We start from the raw sequence: 16,697 nt of genomic DNA, 5'->3' as shown, positions 1-16,697 counted from the left end.
GTTTATACACACTGCTGCTAGATGTTTTTTATTTGATTATGCCTTTTGGCAAAGTTTTTCTTGGTTTTGCTCTCTCTTTTGTAAAGCAAAATTATACATGGTTAAACTTTTAATTCTAATGAATCTCTTTCAGATTTGCTCCTTTTTCAGATTTATCCTTTATTTTTCCTCAAGAAAACATGGTCACTATATTTACAACGCAGTGGTGGGTTGAATTTTTTTTTTACTACCGTTTCTTTGGGCGTGGCTTTGTGGCGTGGCAGGGGAAGGATACTGCAAAATCCACATTCCCTCCCCACTCCACTAACCTACTTTCCAGCTCCGTTCTCCTGTTCAGGAGAACAAAAGAAGATCAGCAGGGTAGGGGCCATCTCAGAGGTCTTCTAGTCCAACCCCTGCTCATGCAGGAGACCCCATACCATTCCAGACAATGGCTGACCAATCTCTTCTTAAAAACCTCCAGTAATGGAGCACTCAGAACTTCTGAAGGCAAATTGTTCCACTGGTTGATCATTCTCACTGTCAGGAAATTTCTCCTTAGTTCTAGGTTGGATCTCTCTTTCACAAGTTTCTGACCATGACTTCTTATCCTGCTCTCTGGTGTTTTGGAGAATAGGTTGACCCCCTCTTTTCTGTGCCAGCTCCTCAAATATTGGAAACCTGCTATCATGACTTGAGGTGAAAGGGATATATCTATGTGAAATAAGACTTTATAGATAGTAACCAGAACTTTGACTTGGGCTTGGGAGCTTACTGGCAACCCTTGCAAAGATTTTTAGAAACACACTACCTTTAAACAACAGAATTTATATTTGTTATGTTTGAGCTCAAACTTGGTCCCAGATGGTCATGTACAATCTAGCTAACAACCTTGCTAATCATCAAATTTTCAAGAAGGATGTGTGAACTAGTCTTCCTTCTGAGAGCTGGTCTCTCTCTGATCTCTTTTCCTGTCTTGCACACAAATAATTTGTAAAGTTACTGTAGTTTGAAAAGCTCTTTAATAGTGAGATGCCTCAAGGAGAGTCATATGGACAAGAGGTGTAATTAAGTCTTTATGTAGTTTGAAATGTTAACCTGTAATTGTACAAAAGCTTGAAGATATTTACATTAGATACGTTAAGTCTTTTTTTTCCCTTGTTTTTTTAAGTAAAATATATTTAGAATAAAAATTTTCATTTACATTTTAGACTTTAAAATAATAAGAAAGATATATGATTGAAAAATGGTCAGGAATATAAGAGGGACAACTCATGTGGTTTAAAATGTTTTTAGAGGGAAATATTTAAAAATATAAACACATTGTAGTAGGATTATATTTAAAATAAAACTATGAAAACTGGTAAACAAACTTAAATGAAGGGTAAATGTATAGAGATAACATTTGGTTTGCTTTGGCAATTATTAATTCTGTATATTAACAGAAATACAATTAGTATCCTAAGATTTGTACTTTTCTGAGTATTGTATAACAGTTCAAACATCCATAAATTATAAGGAAATGTATGATGTGCATAACATAAAAATCATTGCAATAGGCAAACCTTTATAAAATGGATACAATAGAAAACAGCACAAAATGCATATCTCAAAGGAATGGAATAAAAAGTTTCTTTGAAGGAGAACACATAATACATGCAAGCACATTTGAGATAGATTTTAAAAAGTAAAGACATAGAAATGGATTAAAGTCAATTTAGTGCAGGGGGGAAGTAACTAAATTACAATGGATGGATTTAGTTCAAAAGAGGCCTCTTAACTTTTTATCATTTCTATCTGAAAATCAACAAAAATATGAAATTAAGAAATCAGAGCTATTGCAGTGACAATTCATTTATATAAATCCCGAAGTTGTGTTTTCTAAATTGATCTCATGTGAAAAATAAATGTACTGATACTTTAACCCATGGAATGGAAATGTGCTTTTAGCTATTATATCATTAATTGGCTCAGCTTGTTTGAGTAATATAGTATTAGCAACATATGAAGTGCAATTTGTTTTGAAATTAGATGCCTCACTTGTAATTTAGTTTTAGTGAGGTAATTATGGGTTAGACAAAAAAGAAAAATGGTTTGCAATATCCATTTCCAGCTTGAATTTCATTAAAGGTCTCCTTAAATGACCATGTATTAAACACCATTTGCATTGTGGTATTTTTTTTTCCAAAATTGAAATATGTCTTAGTTTATTTGTTTTGGCTTTAACGAGGTGTAAAATGCTACCAGTTGGTGCCATTTTGCTTGAACCGGTAGTTAAAAAAGGCTGAAAAAAGTTTTTAATGATCAGCTGTGTGACAATCAACTGTGTCGTGCGATTGTTGGGACTATTTTTTTTACTTTTTAAAGCATTTTTAACTACCGGTTCTCCCGAATCGGTAGTTAAAAAATGCTTTAAAAAGTTTTTTAAAAGTTGGCCATGCCCACAGAGTCACATGACCCCCCACAAACCACGCCCACCAAGCCACGCCCACAGAACCGGTAGGGAAAAATTTTGCATTTCACTGTTGGCTTTAACCAAATCTTGGATAAGTCCAATATTTTCTGTTTTGCAGTTATAAAACTAAAGCTGTTAATTAGCTGATATATTTATGTTCTTTTAAAGTGTAATTCTTCCCAGGGTGGTTCATCTTATGATCTGCTGTTTTTTCTTCTCTCTTTAGAGCAGAATTTTTATTGGCTTTGGGGGGTAAAAAAAACAATTTACCAAATTTGTAAGCCACTATGATTTATTAAGGTCTTTGGTGTCCTAGCTGTAGTAAGCGATACTGTGGTAAGCTGTAGTAAGATACTCTTATATGGTATTTGCGGGTTATCAAAAATATCTTCCCTATAGCAAATAATGAACAAGGAGTTACAAGGGCAACTTGAAAAATCACCACTTGGTAAATAGTCATCTGTATCAAAATTGGGAAACATATCTGATGAACTTGTTTTTTTTTTACATTTTACAAAATAATAAAGTGAATTAGAATGGATTAACTAGAATAACCAGAGGACCCGTGCTTTTTTCATACAGAAACTCAAATGCAGACATGTTTACAAATGGCTTCCTATTCTATATTTGGCAGTCCAACTGTGAATGCAGTTTTTAAAGTAATGAATCATTTTTGTTTGTCTTTTAATGCCCCGTTACATCGGTGTGGAGTTGGGGAAACTGACTGGAGTTGAGTGTTTACTGGCCTGATGCCCTTCCTGTTGCCAATGCAGAGTTTTGGCAGCTGATATTTATTCACTTTGCCCAGAGAGAGAAATATCTGCCACTACCCAGGATTGAACTCACAGCCTCCTGTGAGAGCTGGCAAGAGCTCCACCTCTAGGCTACGACACCGCTATGCCCATCATGTATACCAGAGGTGTCCAAACTTGGGAACTTTAAGACTTGTGGACTTCAACTCCCAGAATTCCCCAGCCAGCATGGCTGGCTGGGGAATTCTGGGAGTTGAAGTCCACAAGTCTTAAAGTTCCCAAGTTTGGACACCCCTGATGTATACAGTCAGTATAAGATTATATGGACCCTGGTCATTCCAGCTGGCCTTTCAGAGAGCAGAGGAAAAGGCTACTATTAGTTAAAATCCTTTGCCTATCCATTACATCACTTGAACCAGGCATGAAATCCTCTTACCTTCGCTACTGGTTCAGAATTGGAAGTGCTTGCATACACAGAATGTACGTGATGATGTCTGGGCGGGTGGGCAGAGCCTCCTGCCACCGCCGCTACCAGTTCACCCGAACTGGGGCAAACTGGCAGAAAAAACACCTCTGACTTGAACTAACCAATGTCTGAGAACTGAGTCAATGCTTTAATGCACCATAAATACTTCAGTGCTATACTGTGGCATGGGCACAGTCCATAGTGAGATATTGCTGGCTAGGTGCTAATGACAAGGCATCATGTTGATACACAAAAATAAGACCTGATTTACCATTTGCCATCAGTTCTCACTCTCTGCAGTTTAAATGCAATTTTATGTCACTGCATTATAAGGCTAACTTCTATCATTCTTGCCATTCCTTTAGGAAGGTGAGCAAAAAATCATGCCTAATGCCACAAAAATCTACATAAAGCATTTCTTCTTTGAGGTTTATATCACTGAAGCATTCTTATTGTTGAATGTAGTCTTCTACTATTTCTCTAAAGAAGTATCTTGATCATGTAAACCAGTAATGGTATCCTATTATCTTCACTACTGGTTCGGGAGGGCATGCACATCTGGGCATGTGCAGAACGTGGGTGGGCGGAGCCTCGCGCCACCGCCACAACTGATTCGTCCGAATACCACCTCTGCTCTAAATACTACAAGATGAACATTTTAAAAAAATATATAATTATTATGTTTTATCAATGGGAATAAAGTACAAAATGAGAAAAAAACAGAAAAAAACATACAGTACATCCAAAAATAACCACACACATAAAAAAAAGAAAAACAATTGTGTACAAAAAAGGGGAAAAAAAGATCCAAACATCCAACATTAAGCATAAAAAAATCCACTCTGGCTGGATGCTGAATTATTGTTTTTAAAAGTCCTGATAAATTATCTTCCCTTTACAAATAGTTATAAATGTTCTCATCCTTATTTCACAAGAAAAATATATAAACAGGTATTTCAGATGAAGAGGTCTCTATCTAATAATCAAACTGACCTAACATGTACTATTTATTAAAAAATGAAGGGGAGGGGAAAAAACACTGCAGCATGCACATTTTTAAGGAATTTTGTTTTGTTTTTGCAAGATAGGGTTTTCAACTGCAATAGACAGATGTGCTTTTTTCCCCCATAGACTTGCAACTGGTTTGGACTTCCATCTTTCTGGCTGGCTTCTTAACTTAAGTTTTTGTTTCCCAGAAGTTTTGCTGATGAAATGATGATGAGCCTTTATGTGTATTTGCCTTGTTATCTGCAGATAAGAAAAAGGGCAGTAAATTTCAGCCCTTCAAAAAGTTGTTTGGAAGGAGGAAAAAACGGGAGACCACGCCGGATCGTGAGACCCCCAAGTTGAAGGCAAGCAGTTCCATCGGAAATGTCTGTAATGGTGCACTGTCTTCTGATGAAGAGACCAACAATGGCTTGAGGTAATGAAATTTTGGCATGCTGCTGCCATTGCTGAATCTAACCCATTGCCTTGAGGCTAAGCCAGGAGAGGTGAATCTATGGAGGTCAGCCACCCAGGTTGTCCCAAAGGTGCTTTTTCAAAAGGCAGCTGGACTTTGTTTTTCCTTGAAGAAGTTTCACTTCTCATCCGAGAATCTTCCGAGACCAGGGGAGGAGTAATAGCTAAAGTTCTGAAAATCTCATTTGAATGAAATCTAACCTTTGGTGTTTATTAAGGTATAATTTATAATGCCTTGGTGAGGCCACACTTGGAATACTGCATTCAGTTCTGGTCGCCATGATGTAAAAAAGATGTGGAGACTCTAGAAAGAGTGCAGAGAAGAGCAACAAAGAGGATTAGGGGACTGGAGACTGAAACATATGAAGAACGGTTGCAGGAACTGGGTATGTTTAGCTTAAGAGAAAGAAGGACTAGGGGAGACATGATAGGAGTGTTCCAATATCTCAAGGGTTGCCACAAAGAAGAGGGAGTCAAACTATTCTCCAAGGCACCTGAGTGTAGAACAAGAAGCAATGGGTGGAAACTAATCAAGGAGAGAAGCAACTTAGAACTGAGGAGAAATTTCCTGACAGTTAGAACAATTAATCAGTGGAACAGCTTGCCTCCAGAAGTTGTGAATGCCCCAACACTGGAAGTCTTTAAGAAGATGTTGGATAGCCATTTGTCTGAAACAGTATAGGGTTTCCTGCCTAGGCAGGGGGTTGGACTAGAAGACCTCCAAGGTCCCTTCCAACTCTACTATTGTATTGTATTGTATTGTATTGTATTGTATAATATGGAAGTGGTGTGTTGTCGAGACATTTCTGATACGCATATCTAATATGATTACTTCAAAACACTTCTTTTGAAGGAACTGATTCTGTAATTTGTTCACCAAAGGAAATAATTTCAAGATGACAGTTTCAGCATCAATCATGCTGTGCTATGCTCAGGACCAGGGGTGGGCTGTTACGGGTTCAGCTGGGTTCGGAAGAACCCATAACAAACATTATGGCCAGTTCGGAGAACCTCCAAATCCCACCCTTGGCTGACCCCTCCCACCCCACCCCTCCCAGGAGTCTCCACGCGGCCCATTTTGGATGCGAGGTAAGTGCAGAGCTCGTGCAGAGGCTTGGGGAGGGGGTAAAACGGGCCTCCTGGAAGTTCCAGAAGGCCGGAAATGTTTCCGGCCTCCGGAGCCTGAGGAGGCAGTTTTCCCCCTCCCAGAGGCTTGAGGAAAGCTTCCAGAGCCTGGAGAAGGCGAAAACAGCCCCCCCCCCCCCCGCCCACCATGGTGCAGGAGGCTGACTAGGCCACGCCCACCATGGCCACGCCCACCCAGCAACCAGGCAGAGAACCCGTTGATGACATTTTTGAAGTCCACCCCTGCTCAGGACATAATAAAACCCAAGGCAGACTGTAATGCCATAAGTATAGCATTGTCTGAGGTGATACAACTGTGGGTTGAAGATGATTGGCCCTGTGGCCTTCTGTGTATCTTTCAAGGGAAAAGACATTGGGGAAAAATGGAAGGACTGACCAGCCCACCCCTTCTTCTTGCTATCGAAAATTACAGTACAGTTGAGGCTCTTCATTGAAAGTTGTGCCCTATTTCAAGGGTATCCTTGTTTCCAGTTGATTAGCATTAGGGGACATTCTCCTTTCTCAACATATGTAATACAGCCATCCTACATTATTTCAGACATTCAGCTGGTAGCCATCCTATAATAAAGGATCAGATTATCAGATAATAAAAGAAACAGAATAAGAGAATGTAGTAAGATACATTAATAAGAGAAAGGTATAGAAGCATAATCAGAATAACAGAATCATAGAGTTGGAAGGGACCTTGGAGGTCTTCTAGTCCAACCCCTGCTCATACAGAAAACTCTATACTATTTCAGACAAATGGTTGTCCAATCTGTTCTTAAAAACTTGTGGGAGCTTTCACAACTTCTGGAGGCAAATTGTTCCACGGATTAACTGTTCTAATTATCAGGAAATTCCTCCTTAGTTCTAGGTTCCTTGATTAGTTTCCACCTGTTGCTTCTTGTCCTGCCTTCAGGTGCTTTGGAGAATAGGTTGACCCCCCTCTTCTTTGTGGTAACCCCTTAGATCAGGGGTGTCCAAACTTGGGAACTTTAAGACTTGTGGACTTCAACTCCCAGAATTCCCCAGCCAGCATGGCTGGCTGGGGAATTCTGGGAGTTGAAGTCCACAAGTCTTAAAGTTCCCAAGTTTGGACACCCCTGCCTTAGATATTAGAACAATCAGGTCAAGGGTATCTGAGTCCTGTAATCTCAAAGAGGAAATGCTCACATGTTGATTTTGCTGATGTCAGTCAAATCTTCTGTTGGTACGAAAATGCTACAATTATATCATTACCTACTATATAACTTAAAGTAAATTTGTATGGTGGAACTGTTTACGCAGATCACCTACTCTAGTTACTGCAAGTTGCAGTAGTTTGAGGCAGTTATTTAATAAAATATAGAAATACCTACCAAAGGACTAAACAAATCTGATTTACGAGACACAATTCTATCTTAAATTTCTAATAACATTCTACTGTTAAATTGTCCTTGGATGTGATCATCGCTGTGGTCTAAGGAATCTCTCACATGTATCCTGGCAACAGTTGTCATAGCATTACCATGCCATTTAAGGGCTATTGAGCACACAGTGGGAGCTTGCTCTAAGCATATATATTTGTTCAAACTTGCTGTTTCCTTTTTGATGGTTCCTCTATGATATGACAGGATACCAATAATCACAACATCTTCTTATTTTTGAATAGTAATCTTCAGAAGAGCATCAATATCAAGGCATGCGTGGACCCAAGGGAGTTATCTAAGCAGGGCCACCCATAACATTATTCATCTTTTACATTTTCTCATTTCTGTTTGTGCGTGCTTCAATATGGGAGTGGGAGGCAGATTCCTGCACTCTAAAAATAGGTGATAACAACTTGATCTTTTTGGAATGATCATGTTCTTAGAATTGTGCAAAGCACAGTAGGACCACAGCACAGTTATATCGCCATATTTGGAATCCTGTTTCTAATGTAGATTCAATTCAAGTCAGGATAGAGCTGGAAGGGGCCTTGGAGGTCTTCTAGTCCAACCCCCTGCTCAATCAGGAGACCCTATATCATGACAGACTGTGGCTGTTCAGTCTCTTTTTAAAAACCTCCAGTGATGAAGCACAACAACGTATGAAGGCAAGCCATTCCACTGGTCCATATCATGAATAGATCCGGGGGTGGGCTGCTGCGGGTTTGCAAGGGTTTCGGGCGATCCTCTAGCTAAAGATCTGCCCAATTTGACAAACCCACAAATTCCACCCCTGGATGGCCCCTCCCACCCCAACCCACCACTTCCATCCTGCTCCTTCCCTCCCAGGACTCCACACGGCCTGCTTGGGATGCCAGGTAAGTACAATCCCGTTTCCAGCCTCTGCATGGCCTCCGGAGCCAGGGGAGGCCGTTTCCGTCCTCCCGGAGGCTCGAGGAAAGCCGTGGTGCCAGAGGCTGACTAGGCCTCACCTACCCGGCAAGAGAGAACGGCAGAGAACCCGTTGCTAAAATTTTTGAAGCCCACCCCTGAATAGGTCCACATCATAAAGTTGCCTAGAAAAGAAAAGGGACAAAATACAACCACATGCAATAGAACGACTCATAAAGCAAGCTGTAATCCTTCAGTGAATTTGGTATTACAAATCCAGAGAATGACGGCATTAAGACTAGTGTGCAGTTGCAACAAACCGGGCCTCACCATTTTGTAGCACAGTCCTTTTAAACCTCAGCAAAATTTTAGATGTGTGGATTTCAAATCCCAGGATTTCCCAGCCATCCGGAGGAAAGATATGGAAAAGCTATTGCGCACATAGAAAGGGCTATTCTACAGACCCGATTTCTGGTAAGTCCAGGTAGTCATTAACTTAAAACAATTAATGACTGTTTGAAGTTGCACAGATGCTGAAAAAAAGGACTTATGATTGTTTTTCTCCTTTACAACCATTGGAGCATCCCCATGGTCATGTGATCAAATTTCAGTTGCTTGGCAACCGGCTCATATTTACGACAGTTGCAGTGTCCAGGGGTCTGGTGTTCCCTTCTGGCTAGCAAAGTCAACGGGGAAACCAGATTCACTTAACAAACCGTGTGATTATATTAACAACTGGAATGGCTCACTTAACAATTGTGGCAGGAAAGCTGGTAAAATGGAGCGCAATTCACTTAACAAATGTTTCACTTAGCAACAGAAATGTGGTGCTCAATGGTGGTCATACATCGAGAACAGGGGTGGGCTTCAAAAATTTCAGCCACGGGTTCTCTGCCCAGTTGCTGGGTGGGCGTGGCCATGGTGGGCGTGGTCTAGTTGGCTTCCTGCACCACGGCGATGGGGGAGAGCAATTTCACCTTCCCCTGGCTTCAGAGGCTTTCCTCGAGCCTCAGGGAGGGTGAAAACTGCCTCCCCCAGGCTCCGGAGGCCCTCCAGAGGCCGGAACTAGGCCCGTTTCTGACCTTCCGGAACTTCCAGGAGGCCTGTTTTTCTCCCTCCCTGAGCCTCTACACGGGCCCTGCACTTACCTTGCATCCAAAATGGGCCGCGTGGCGACTCCTGGAAGGGGCATGTTGGGGTGGGAGGAGCAGGGTGGGCAGGGCCAGCCAGGGGTGGGATTTGGAGGTTCTCCCAACCGGCCATAACGTTAGCTATGGGTTCTCCTGAACTATCTGTAGCGACTCTCCTAAACAATCACAAATGATGCGGAAGCTATAATCTAGAAGAGGGCACACTTTGCCTCTAATGCCAGATAATGAGATTTTGGAATAACCTGGTTCTACAGAGCTGTTCCTTTTCGTATTCACTTGGCGTTCTTGTGGCAAATGTTCAAGCCCAAGATGTTTAGTCTTTTTCAAGTCAAGAACCCTATTTGTCTTTTAGGTCGCACATGGACAGCTGCAGTTGCAAGCATGAAAGTGACAGCAGCAACGAAATGGGCAGGGAGAAGGCAAAATTAAAAATGGGATTGCACATAATTGCTTTTAAACACAATTTAAATTGAATGAAATTCATGGCATACGGTCATCAGAATTGGTCTCCATGTACCAGAACGTTTTCCTTTCATAATGCAAATTATAATTTGGCAGCAATTTATATAGGAACTCTGGAATTAGGCACAGATGCATACCCATTATTTAAGCAGTGAAAGTAAATCAGTAGTGGATTGCAGACGGTACACCCCAATTGCAGACGGCGTATTGGTGCCTGCCGGGAGCACCAATCCTAAAATCCTAATATGTATCCGAATTGTCTTTCAGGTCTCCAAGTTATAGCATGGGAACACGGGCCTTTTCCCATGAGAGTATTTTTATGCCTGATGGGCGAGCAGAGAGCGAAGAGTCGATTCAAGCAATGTCACAAGATAATCTCGTTGGCAAAGTCAAAACTCTTCAGGTAACAATGAGCAAACTTTGGGCTTCTGTGCCAGAGTTTAAATTCTTCCGTTTTCTGATTATATCCTATGATTCCATATGATCGTAGAGACATAATAAAGACTCTGGAGCCGGGGGTCTCTGAACATTCCCCACCATAGCTAGCTGGGGAATTCTGGGAGTTGAAGTCCACAAGTCTTAAAATTGCCCAGGTTGGAGACCAGTGCTCTATAGCAGTAGTCACCAACTGGTGATCCGTGGACCATTGGTGGTCCATGAGAAAATTTTGGTGGTCTGCAGAAAAATTATTTGCATTTTTATATTGCACTAAATCAGGGGTCCTCAAACTACGGCCCCTAGGCCGGATACGTGCAATGAACTTTTGTGTTGCTGCAGAGAGTTTCTCCCTGTGGGGGTCCTTTTGTGCAGGTCGGAGGGGGGCAGAAATTCTGACTTGCTTCAGCCTCCTGGTGCGGGGCTTTGGGCGAAGGCTGGAGGGAAGTGCCGCTGGTGGCGAAGAGTCGGAGGACCTTGTTCCAGTGGGACTACATGATGGCCTGGAACTGGCTGACCAACTCAGCCTGCTGAGCTTCCAGGTGCCGGTACCTGGCCCTGCACTCCCACAGGTCTTCCCTCTTCTTGTAGTCCTCAATGAAGTCCTTCTGCTTCTCGGTCAGATCCAATTTGAACTGAGCCAGCTGTTTTGCCAACTCCTTCTCATGGTGGCTGCTTAGCTCCTGCTTCTTGTTGGGGCCCTAAGGAGCCCAGGTGGGCAGGCAAGGAGTGGCTGGGAGGGTGTGTGTGTGTGTGAGTAGAGCCTCGCAAGGTGCCCTTGTCGTGAGTGACATTGAGTTGGCCACGCCCACCCAGTCACATGACCACCTAGCCACGCCCACCCAGCCGGTCATTAGGCAAATCATATTAGTGGTCCGCAGGATTTAAAATTATGAATTTTGTGGTCCCTGAGGTCCGAAAGGCTGGTGACCCCTGCTCTAGAGGTCAGTTGGAAAGGAGGAAGGAAATGGAACCATATCCACACTGTGTCCTACCAACAGAAGGGAATACTTGTAGCCCAGGGTTGAACTCTGGGGTCCTTGGTGGTCTCTGAGCTTGGTTGTGTGGTTGTATGCTCTGTCTTTGAGCACTTTCTGTTCTTTCTTCATGTCGTTCGACTCTAAGCCAGTTTTTTAAAAGCCTGTCTGGACAGAGACACTTGAGCACACCTCACAAAATATTAATTCCAAATAGCTGGCTACCATGTCTTACATAAGACAGTTTTTCCTCCGCTGTGCCTTTCCTTTCCAGGAATGCAAGAGCTAATTGTTTTCTTTTTTGTGGGTAGAGCTTTCTGTGTATTTGTGGGTATTCGTACTTACCCACAAATGATGCACGCATGTGTTTTTTATTGCATGCCTCCAGTCTGTCAGACTTGCCAACACTTAAACCTCTAAATGGAAATGATCCTTGGTTCCATTTGTTGAGAAAGGTTTTCCCTCGCACATGCGTGCTAGTCGTTCCTGACTCTAGGGGGCGGTGCTCATCTCCGTTTCAAAGCGGAAGAGCCAGTGCTGCCTGAAGATGTCTCCGTGGTCATGTGGCCAGCATGACTAAACGGCAAAGGCACACGGAACGCTGTTACTTTCCCACCAAAGGTGGTTCCTATTTTTTCTACTTACATTTTTACATGCTTTTGAACTGCTAGGTTGGCAGAAGCTGGGGCAAGTAATGGGAGCTCACTCTGTTACACGGTGCTAGGGATTCAAACTGCCGAACTGCCGTCCTTTCTGATCGACAAGCTCAGTGTCTTAGCCACTGAGCCAACTGCATCCCATATTGAGAAAGGTATAATTTTATTAAAGTCAAGTGTACCACAGTAATGCATAGCCAGAACTGAGAATCATGCACAAATCCCTAAGTTCAACTTTTCCTGCCATTAACTGCCTCCCATTGCTGACCACCCCATGATCAATCAAGTTCAAACAAGATGTTTTCAGAACAGACACCTCAAGCATGTTGGTATGCAGCTGTTTTCTTCTCCCAGCTGGGTGACCTTGAAACAGTGTCTTGGGCAGATACAGAGGTTACTTTCGCTTTCCCCAAAGCATTCCCAAAGCAGTAAAAAATACTATTTATTTTAAAGTTGGTTGTTGTCCTTCCGCATACATACAGTTTGATGTTTTAACTTAGTGAATGATATGGCTGGCTGCATGGCTGACTGTATCAGCTGCCACCTGACATTTGCTTTTCTGTGTGCTTCACTATCATACGGTGGCTGTCTTCCATGAACTCTGGCGAGAGTGGATGGGAAGGTGAATGCTTGGGGGGAAAGCGAAAGTAACTTCTGTATCTCCCCAAGACACTGTTATTATTTTTTACTGCTTTGCTGGTCTCTATTATATTTTAGAGCCATCTTTGTTAGATGACATCTTTGTTAGATGACAACAGAGCACTAACCTTCTAGTGCTAGGTTGATCATGATTACCTTCCAAGTAAGAGTCTGCCAGTTTGAAACTCTGCAGAAATTTTCTATTATTATTAATTTTCTTTCTCTGAACTATCTAGTTATTTGTGGGCTTCTTTTTAAATAAGAACATATCATCCTTTCTCCAGGCACTTAGAGGAAAATTCATCTTCTGAGCAAGATTAAACTTTTTTAACCCAAGTGACTGGAGGCTCCAGAAATTGGACAACAGATAAATAGTGTACCTCTTACTTTCTTTCTCAAAGAAAATCAGTGGTTAAAAAAAGTTTATGCCAGGTTGGAAGCCAGCAACTTTCTGTTTAACAAATCAAGGGTTAACAATCATTGTGCTGCTTTAGTATTACAATAACTGCTGGGATTAGTCTGTAGTTAAATAAAAGATACCAGCTAAAATGGACAAGAGCAATAACATAAGAGCATAAGGAATAAAAGGGTAGTTTAAAACCACAACAGGAAAACATGCTTGAAGCTCACCATTGTAATGGAAAAGTGATGAATACAAAACTATCTTGTCTGTTCCTACCCTGGAAAAGGTGGTTGTTGACCAATTCTGGAAGTGGAACAACTGGACAAGATGGATAAGTCCTGAGTTGGTTTGTTGGTTTTGTTGCTGTTGTTGTTTACCTCCAACCAACAGCTACCATTCCCCTGCTTCTTTTTCCAACATAGAATGTCTTGGGAGAGGTCCCAGCTTTAGGGGTTATGTTCTCTACCAAAATAGCAGGACTGAAGGGGAAAATTAGAAGGATCAAGAAGATGTATCGTTCCATTTTTGACCCACAGTTCATCAAGAATACAATACCTATGTAGGACAGATGGGGAGGAAGCTAACCACCAGATTGCAAGCAGTCAGACAAAGAGACCCAAGCTCATTGGTAGCTTCACATTGCAACAAACAAGGACATACATTTAATTCTGCAGCTACTAAGGTTGTTGGACGAGCAGGCACAAAAACAGCCAGGGAAGTGATTGAAGCCTAGGAAACTGGCCCCTCATCAATCAACAGGAGTGCTGATTTACCCCAGTTTATCAAGTACTTAGGAGGCAAGGGCTTGGGAGCACAAGGAAACAACAGGCAATGACTTAATAGCCAGCAACACCCCAAACTACATCTAAAAAGCCACATACAACAGGCCCCATATAAATACCATACTCAGAATACCCCAAAGCACACACTCTGCTAGGGAGAAGTTCCCTGAGGATGGGCTCCAGAACGAGACCGAAAAGACAAAACCTTTGGTCCCGGTGACCGACCCAGATTGGATCTTGCAGAATATATGCTCTCCCTATATAGTTCATCAAGAATACATACCTTACATGGATGTGGAACTTCTGAGAGAATATGAATGAGTGGAGGAAGGAGAAAGTCATACTAAGAATAAGGTAAAGGTTCCCCTCGCACATATGTGCTAGTCATTCCCAACCCTAGGGGGCGGTGCTCATCTCCGTTACAAAGCCGAAGAGCCAGCGCTGTCCGAAGACATCTCCGTGGTCATGTGGCCGGCATGACTAAAGGTTGAAGGCGCACGGAACGCTGTTACCTTCCCACCAAAGGTGGTTCTTATTTTTTCTTCTTGCATTTTTTACATGCTTTCCAACCGTTAGGTTGGCAGAAGCTGGGACAAGTAACAGAGCTCACTCCGTTCGGCGGCACTAGGGATTCGAACCGCTGAACTGCCGACCTTTCTGATCGACAAGCTCAGTGTCTTAGCCATTCTGCGTCCCACAGAATAACACAATAAGAATAACACAAACTAAGAATAACACAATAGTAAATCATATAATCTCAGTCCTCCGCAATGGTACTGCTTGGTAGAGAGAGAAACGTGGTTGAAGAGTAAGTAGGCAGAGTTAAGGAGTAAATAATGAAATAATGAAAACAAATAACATGTCTCACCAAGTCTGTATCGTTTCTGGGTATGTGCTAGACATTTGGTGCCCATCCCTTGAGAGAACAGAACAGAACAGAACAGAACAGAACAAAACAGAACAACATAGTTGGAAGGGACTTTGGAGGTCTCCAGAGATTGAAAAGGAATTTCATCTTCAAAATACTCTCCATTTCTCAAGTCCCTCCTGTAATTTTACACTTCAATACCTTAAAAAAAAAACATGACTTTTTGGGAGAAGTAAATCTGCCAGCCATAGCTTTGCCCTGCCTGAGTAAACTCCTAATTCCCACCCCCACGACAGAAACATTTCTTCCCGTTGCTGTCCAGAGAGTTTCTAAATAATTTTCTCCTTCTGAATCAGAGGTTTCAGTAAGCAAAACATATGGCTGCTTTAAGGACTAAGAGACGATCGGGAGGATTTAAATCTTCATTAGATCAGGTTTGAATAATTAACCACTCAATGAAGCAAAGAAAAAACAAGTTTCAATAATACGCTTGAAAGACGTATCGCGCTAGGATAGTGCATGAAGGGCATGTGGATGGAAAACAGAAAGCATATGTGTCAGTCTGGATTATTTGAGGTATTTATTTATACTGTAATGACATTGGGGGAATTTATAGGTATTTTTAAAGTGAAGTTTTAATTTATTCATGATTTTAAAAGGTTATAGGCCACCAGCGTTCTTAAGAGTTCTGCTCGGCTCTGGTAAGTTATAAAAATGTCTCCCAAAAGCCTCTAAACTGGCAGCATTTGAGAAGGTAAATATTTAACAGAAACATATTCAGGTAGTCCTCGACTTACAACAGTTCATTTAGTAACCAATGGTACCGAAAAGAGGGACTTATTATCTTTTTTCACATTTATGACTATTGCGGCATTCCCATAGCCACCTGATCAAAATTCAGATGCTTGGCAACTGACTCATATTTATGACCATTGCAGTGTCCCGGGGTCATGGGATCATCTTTTGTGAGCTGCTGACAAGCAAAGTCAATGAGGAAGCCAGATTCACTTAACAACGGTGTTGCTAATTTAACCACGGCACCGATTCACTTAAGAACTGTGGCAAGAAAAGTCGTAAAATGGGGCCAAACTCAGTGAACACATTTCTCACTTAGCAACAGAAACCTTGGGCTCATTTGTGGTCGTAAGTTGAGAACTACCTGTAATATAGTTACGATTTGATCACAAAATACAAGAGTTCAATTCCTGCTGTAGGGTTTGATATAAGGAGGAAAAGAAATAAGCTAAATCTACCCACCGTTCTTTAGAACCATTCATACAGTTCTGTCCTTGCAAACCATCCATGCTCATTAGATGTTTGTAGGGAGATCACGAAAAAGTAAATATGGCATTTGGGGGAGTGCAAACTCTTGCTGCCATTGAAGTTTATGTACCAATTCTACGTTGCTTTTTCTCCTTTAAAGTTTTCTTTTTTTTAAGGGTTTCATCCTGCTTTTTCGAGGGTCGACTCCATCCAGCCACACTTCCTTGTTTCTCCCCCTCATTCTTCTTTCATATACTTGTTTTTTTGATTCTCAATTCATTTTTTTCAGAATGACCGCATCAATTGAGTGTACTTGTTTCATGCCGGTCACTCCTTTGGTCATTCAATGTATGTGTCAGCATTCCAAGTAATGCACCCATAGAAAGCAGAACTCCGAGACAGATAGATTCCTCAAAGAACAATTTATTGGATACATCATATTGGCACAACTGGTGAAAACCAACTCTGAAAGTTCCCGCGGTTTTCACCTAATTAAAAAATGAAAATTCCCCCTTCCCCTCAG

The 16,697-nt window shown here is 41.8% G+C and overlaps 1 protein-coding gene across 3 annotated transcripts in view; it reads left to right on the top strand.

Annotated features, from left to right (window-relative positions):
* CRACD (capping protein inhibiting regulator of actin dynamics) overlaps positions 1–16,697 on the top strand; it is a 171,141-nt gene that overhangs the window by 122,785 nt on the left and 31,659 nt on the right. For all 3 annotated transcript variants that reach the window (XM_081959777.1, XM_081959776.1, XM_081959775.1), the window contains 2 exons: positions 4,907–5,075; positions 10,419–10,554. In XM_081959777.1, the coding sequence (XP_081815903.1) occupies positions 10,435–10,554 (120 nt within the window). In that variant the 5' untranslated portion in view covers positions 4,907–5,075; positions 10,419–10,434. The remainder of the gene's footprint in view (positions 1–4,906; positions 5,076–10,418; positions 10,555–16,697) is intronic.

The sequence above is a fragment of the Natrix helvetica genome (genome assembly GCF_964273705.1).
Source record: "Natrix helvetica genome assembly, chromosome: 7".
Lineage (NCBI taxonomy): Eukaryota > Metazoa > Chordata > Lepidosauria > Squamata > Natricidae > Natrix > Natrix helvetica.
Note: the sequence above shows the minus strand (reverse complement) of the source record. Positions and strands in the feature narration are given on the sequence as shown.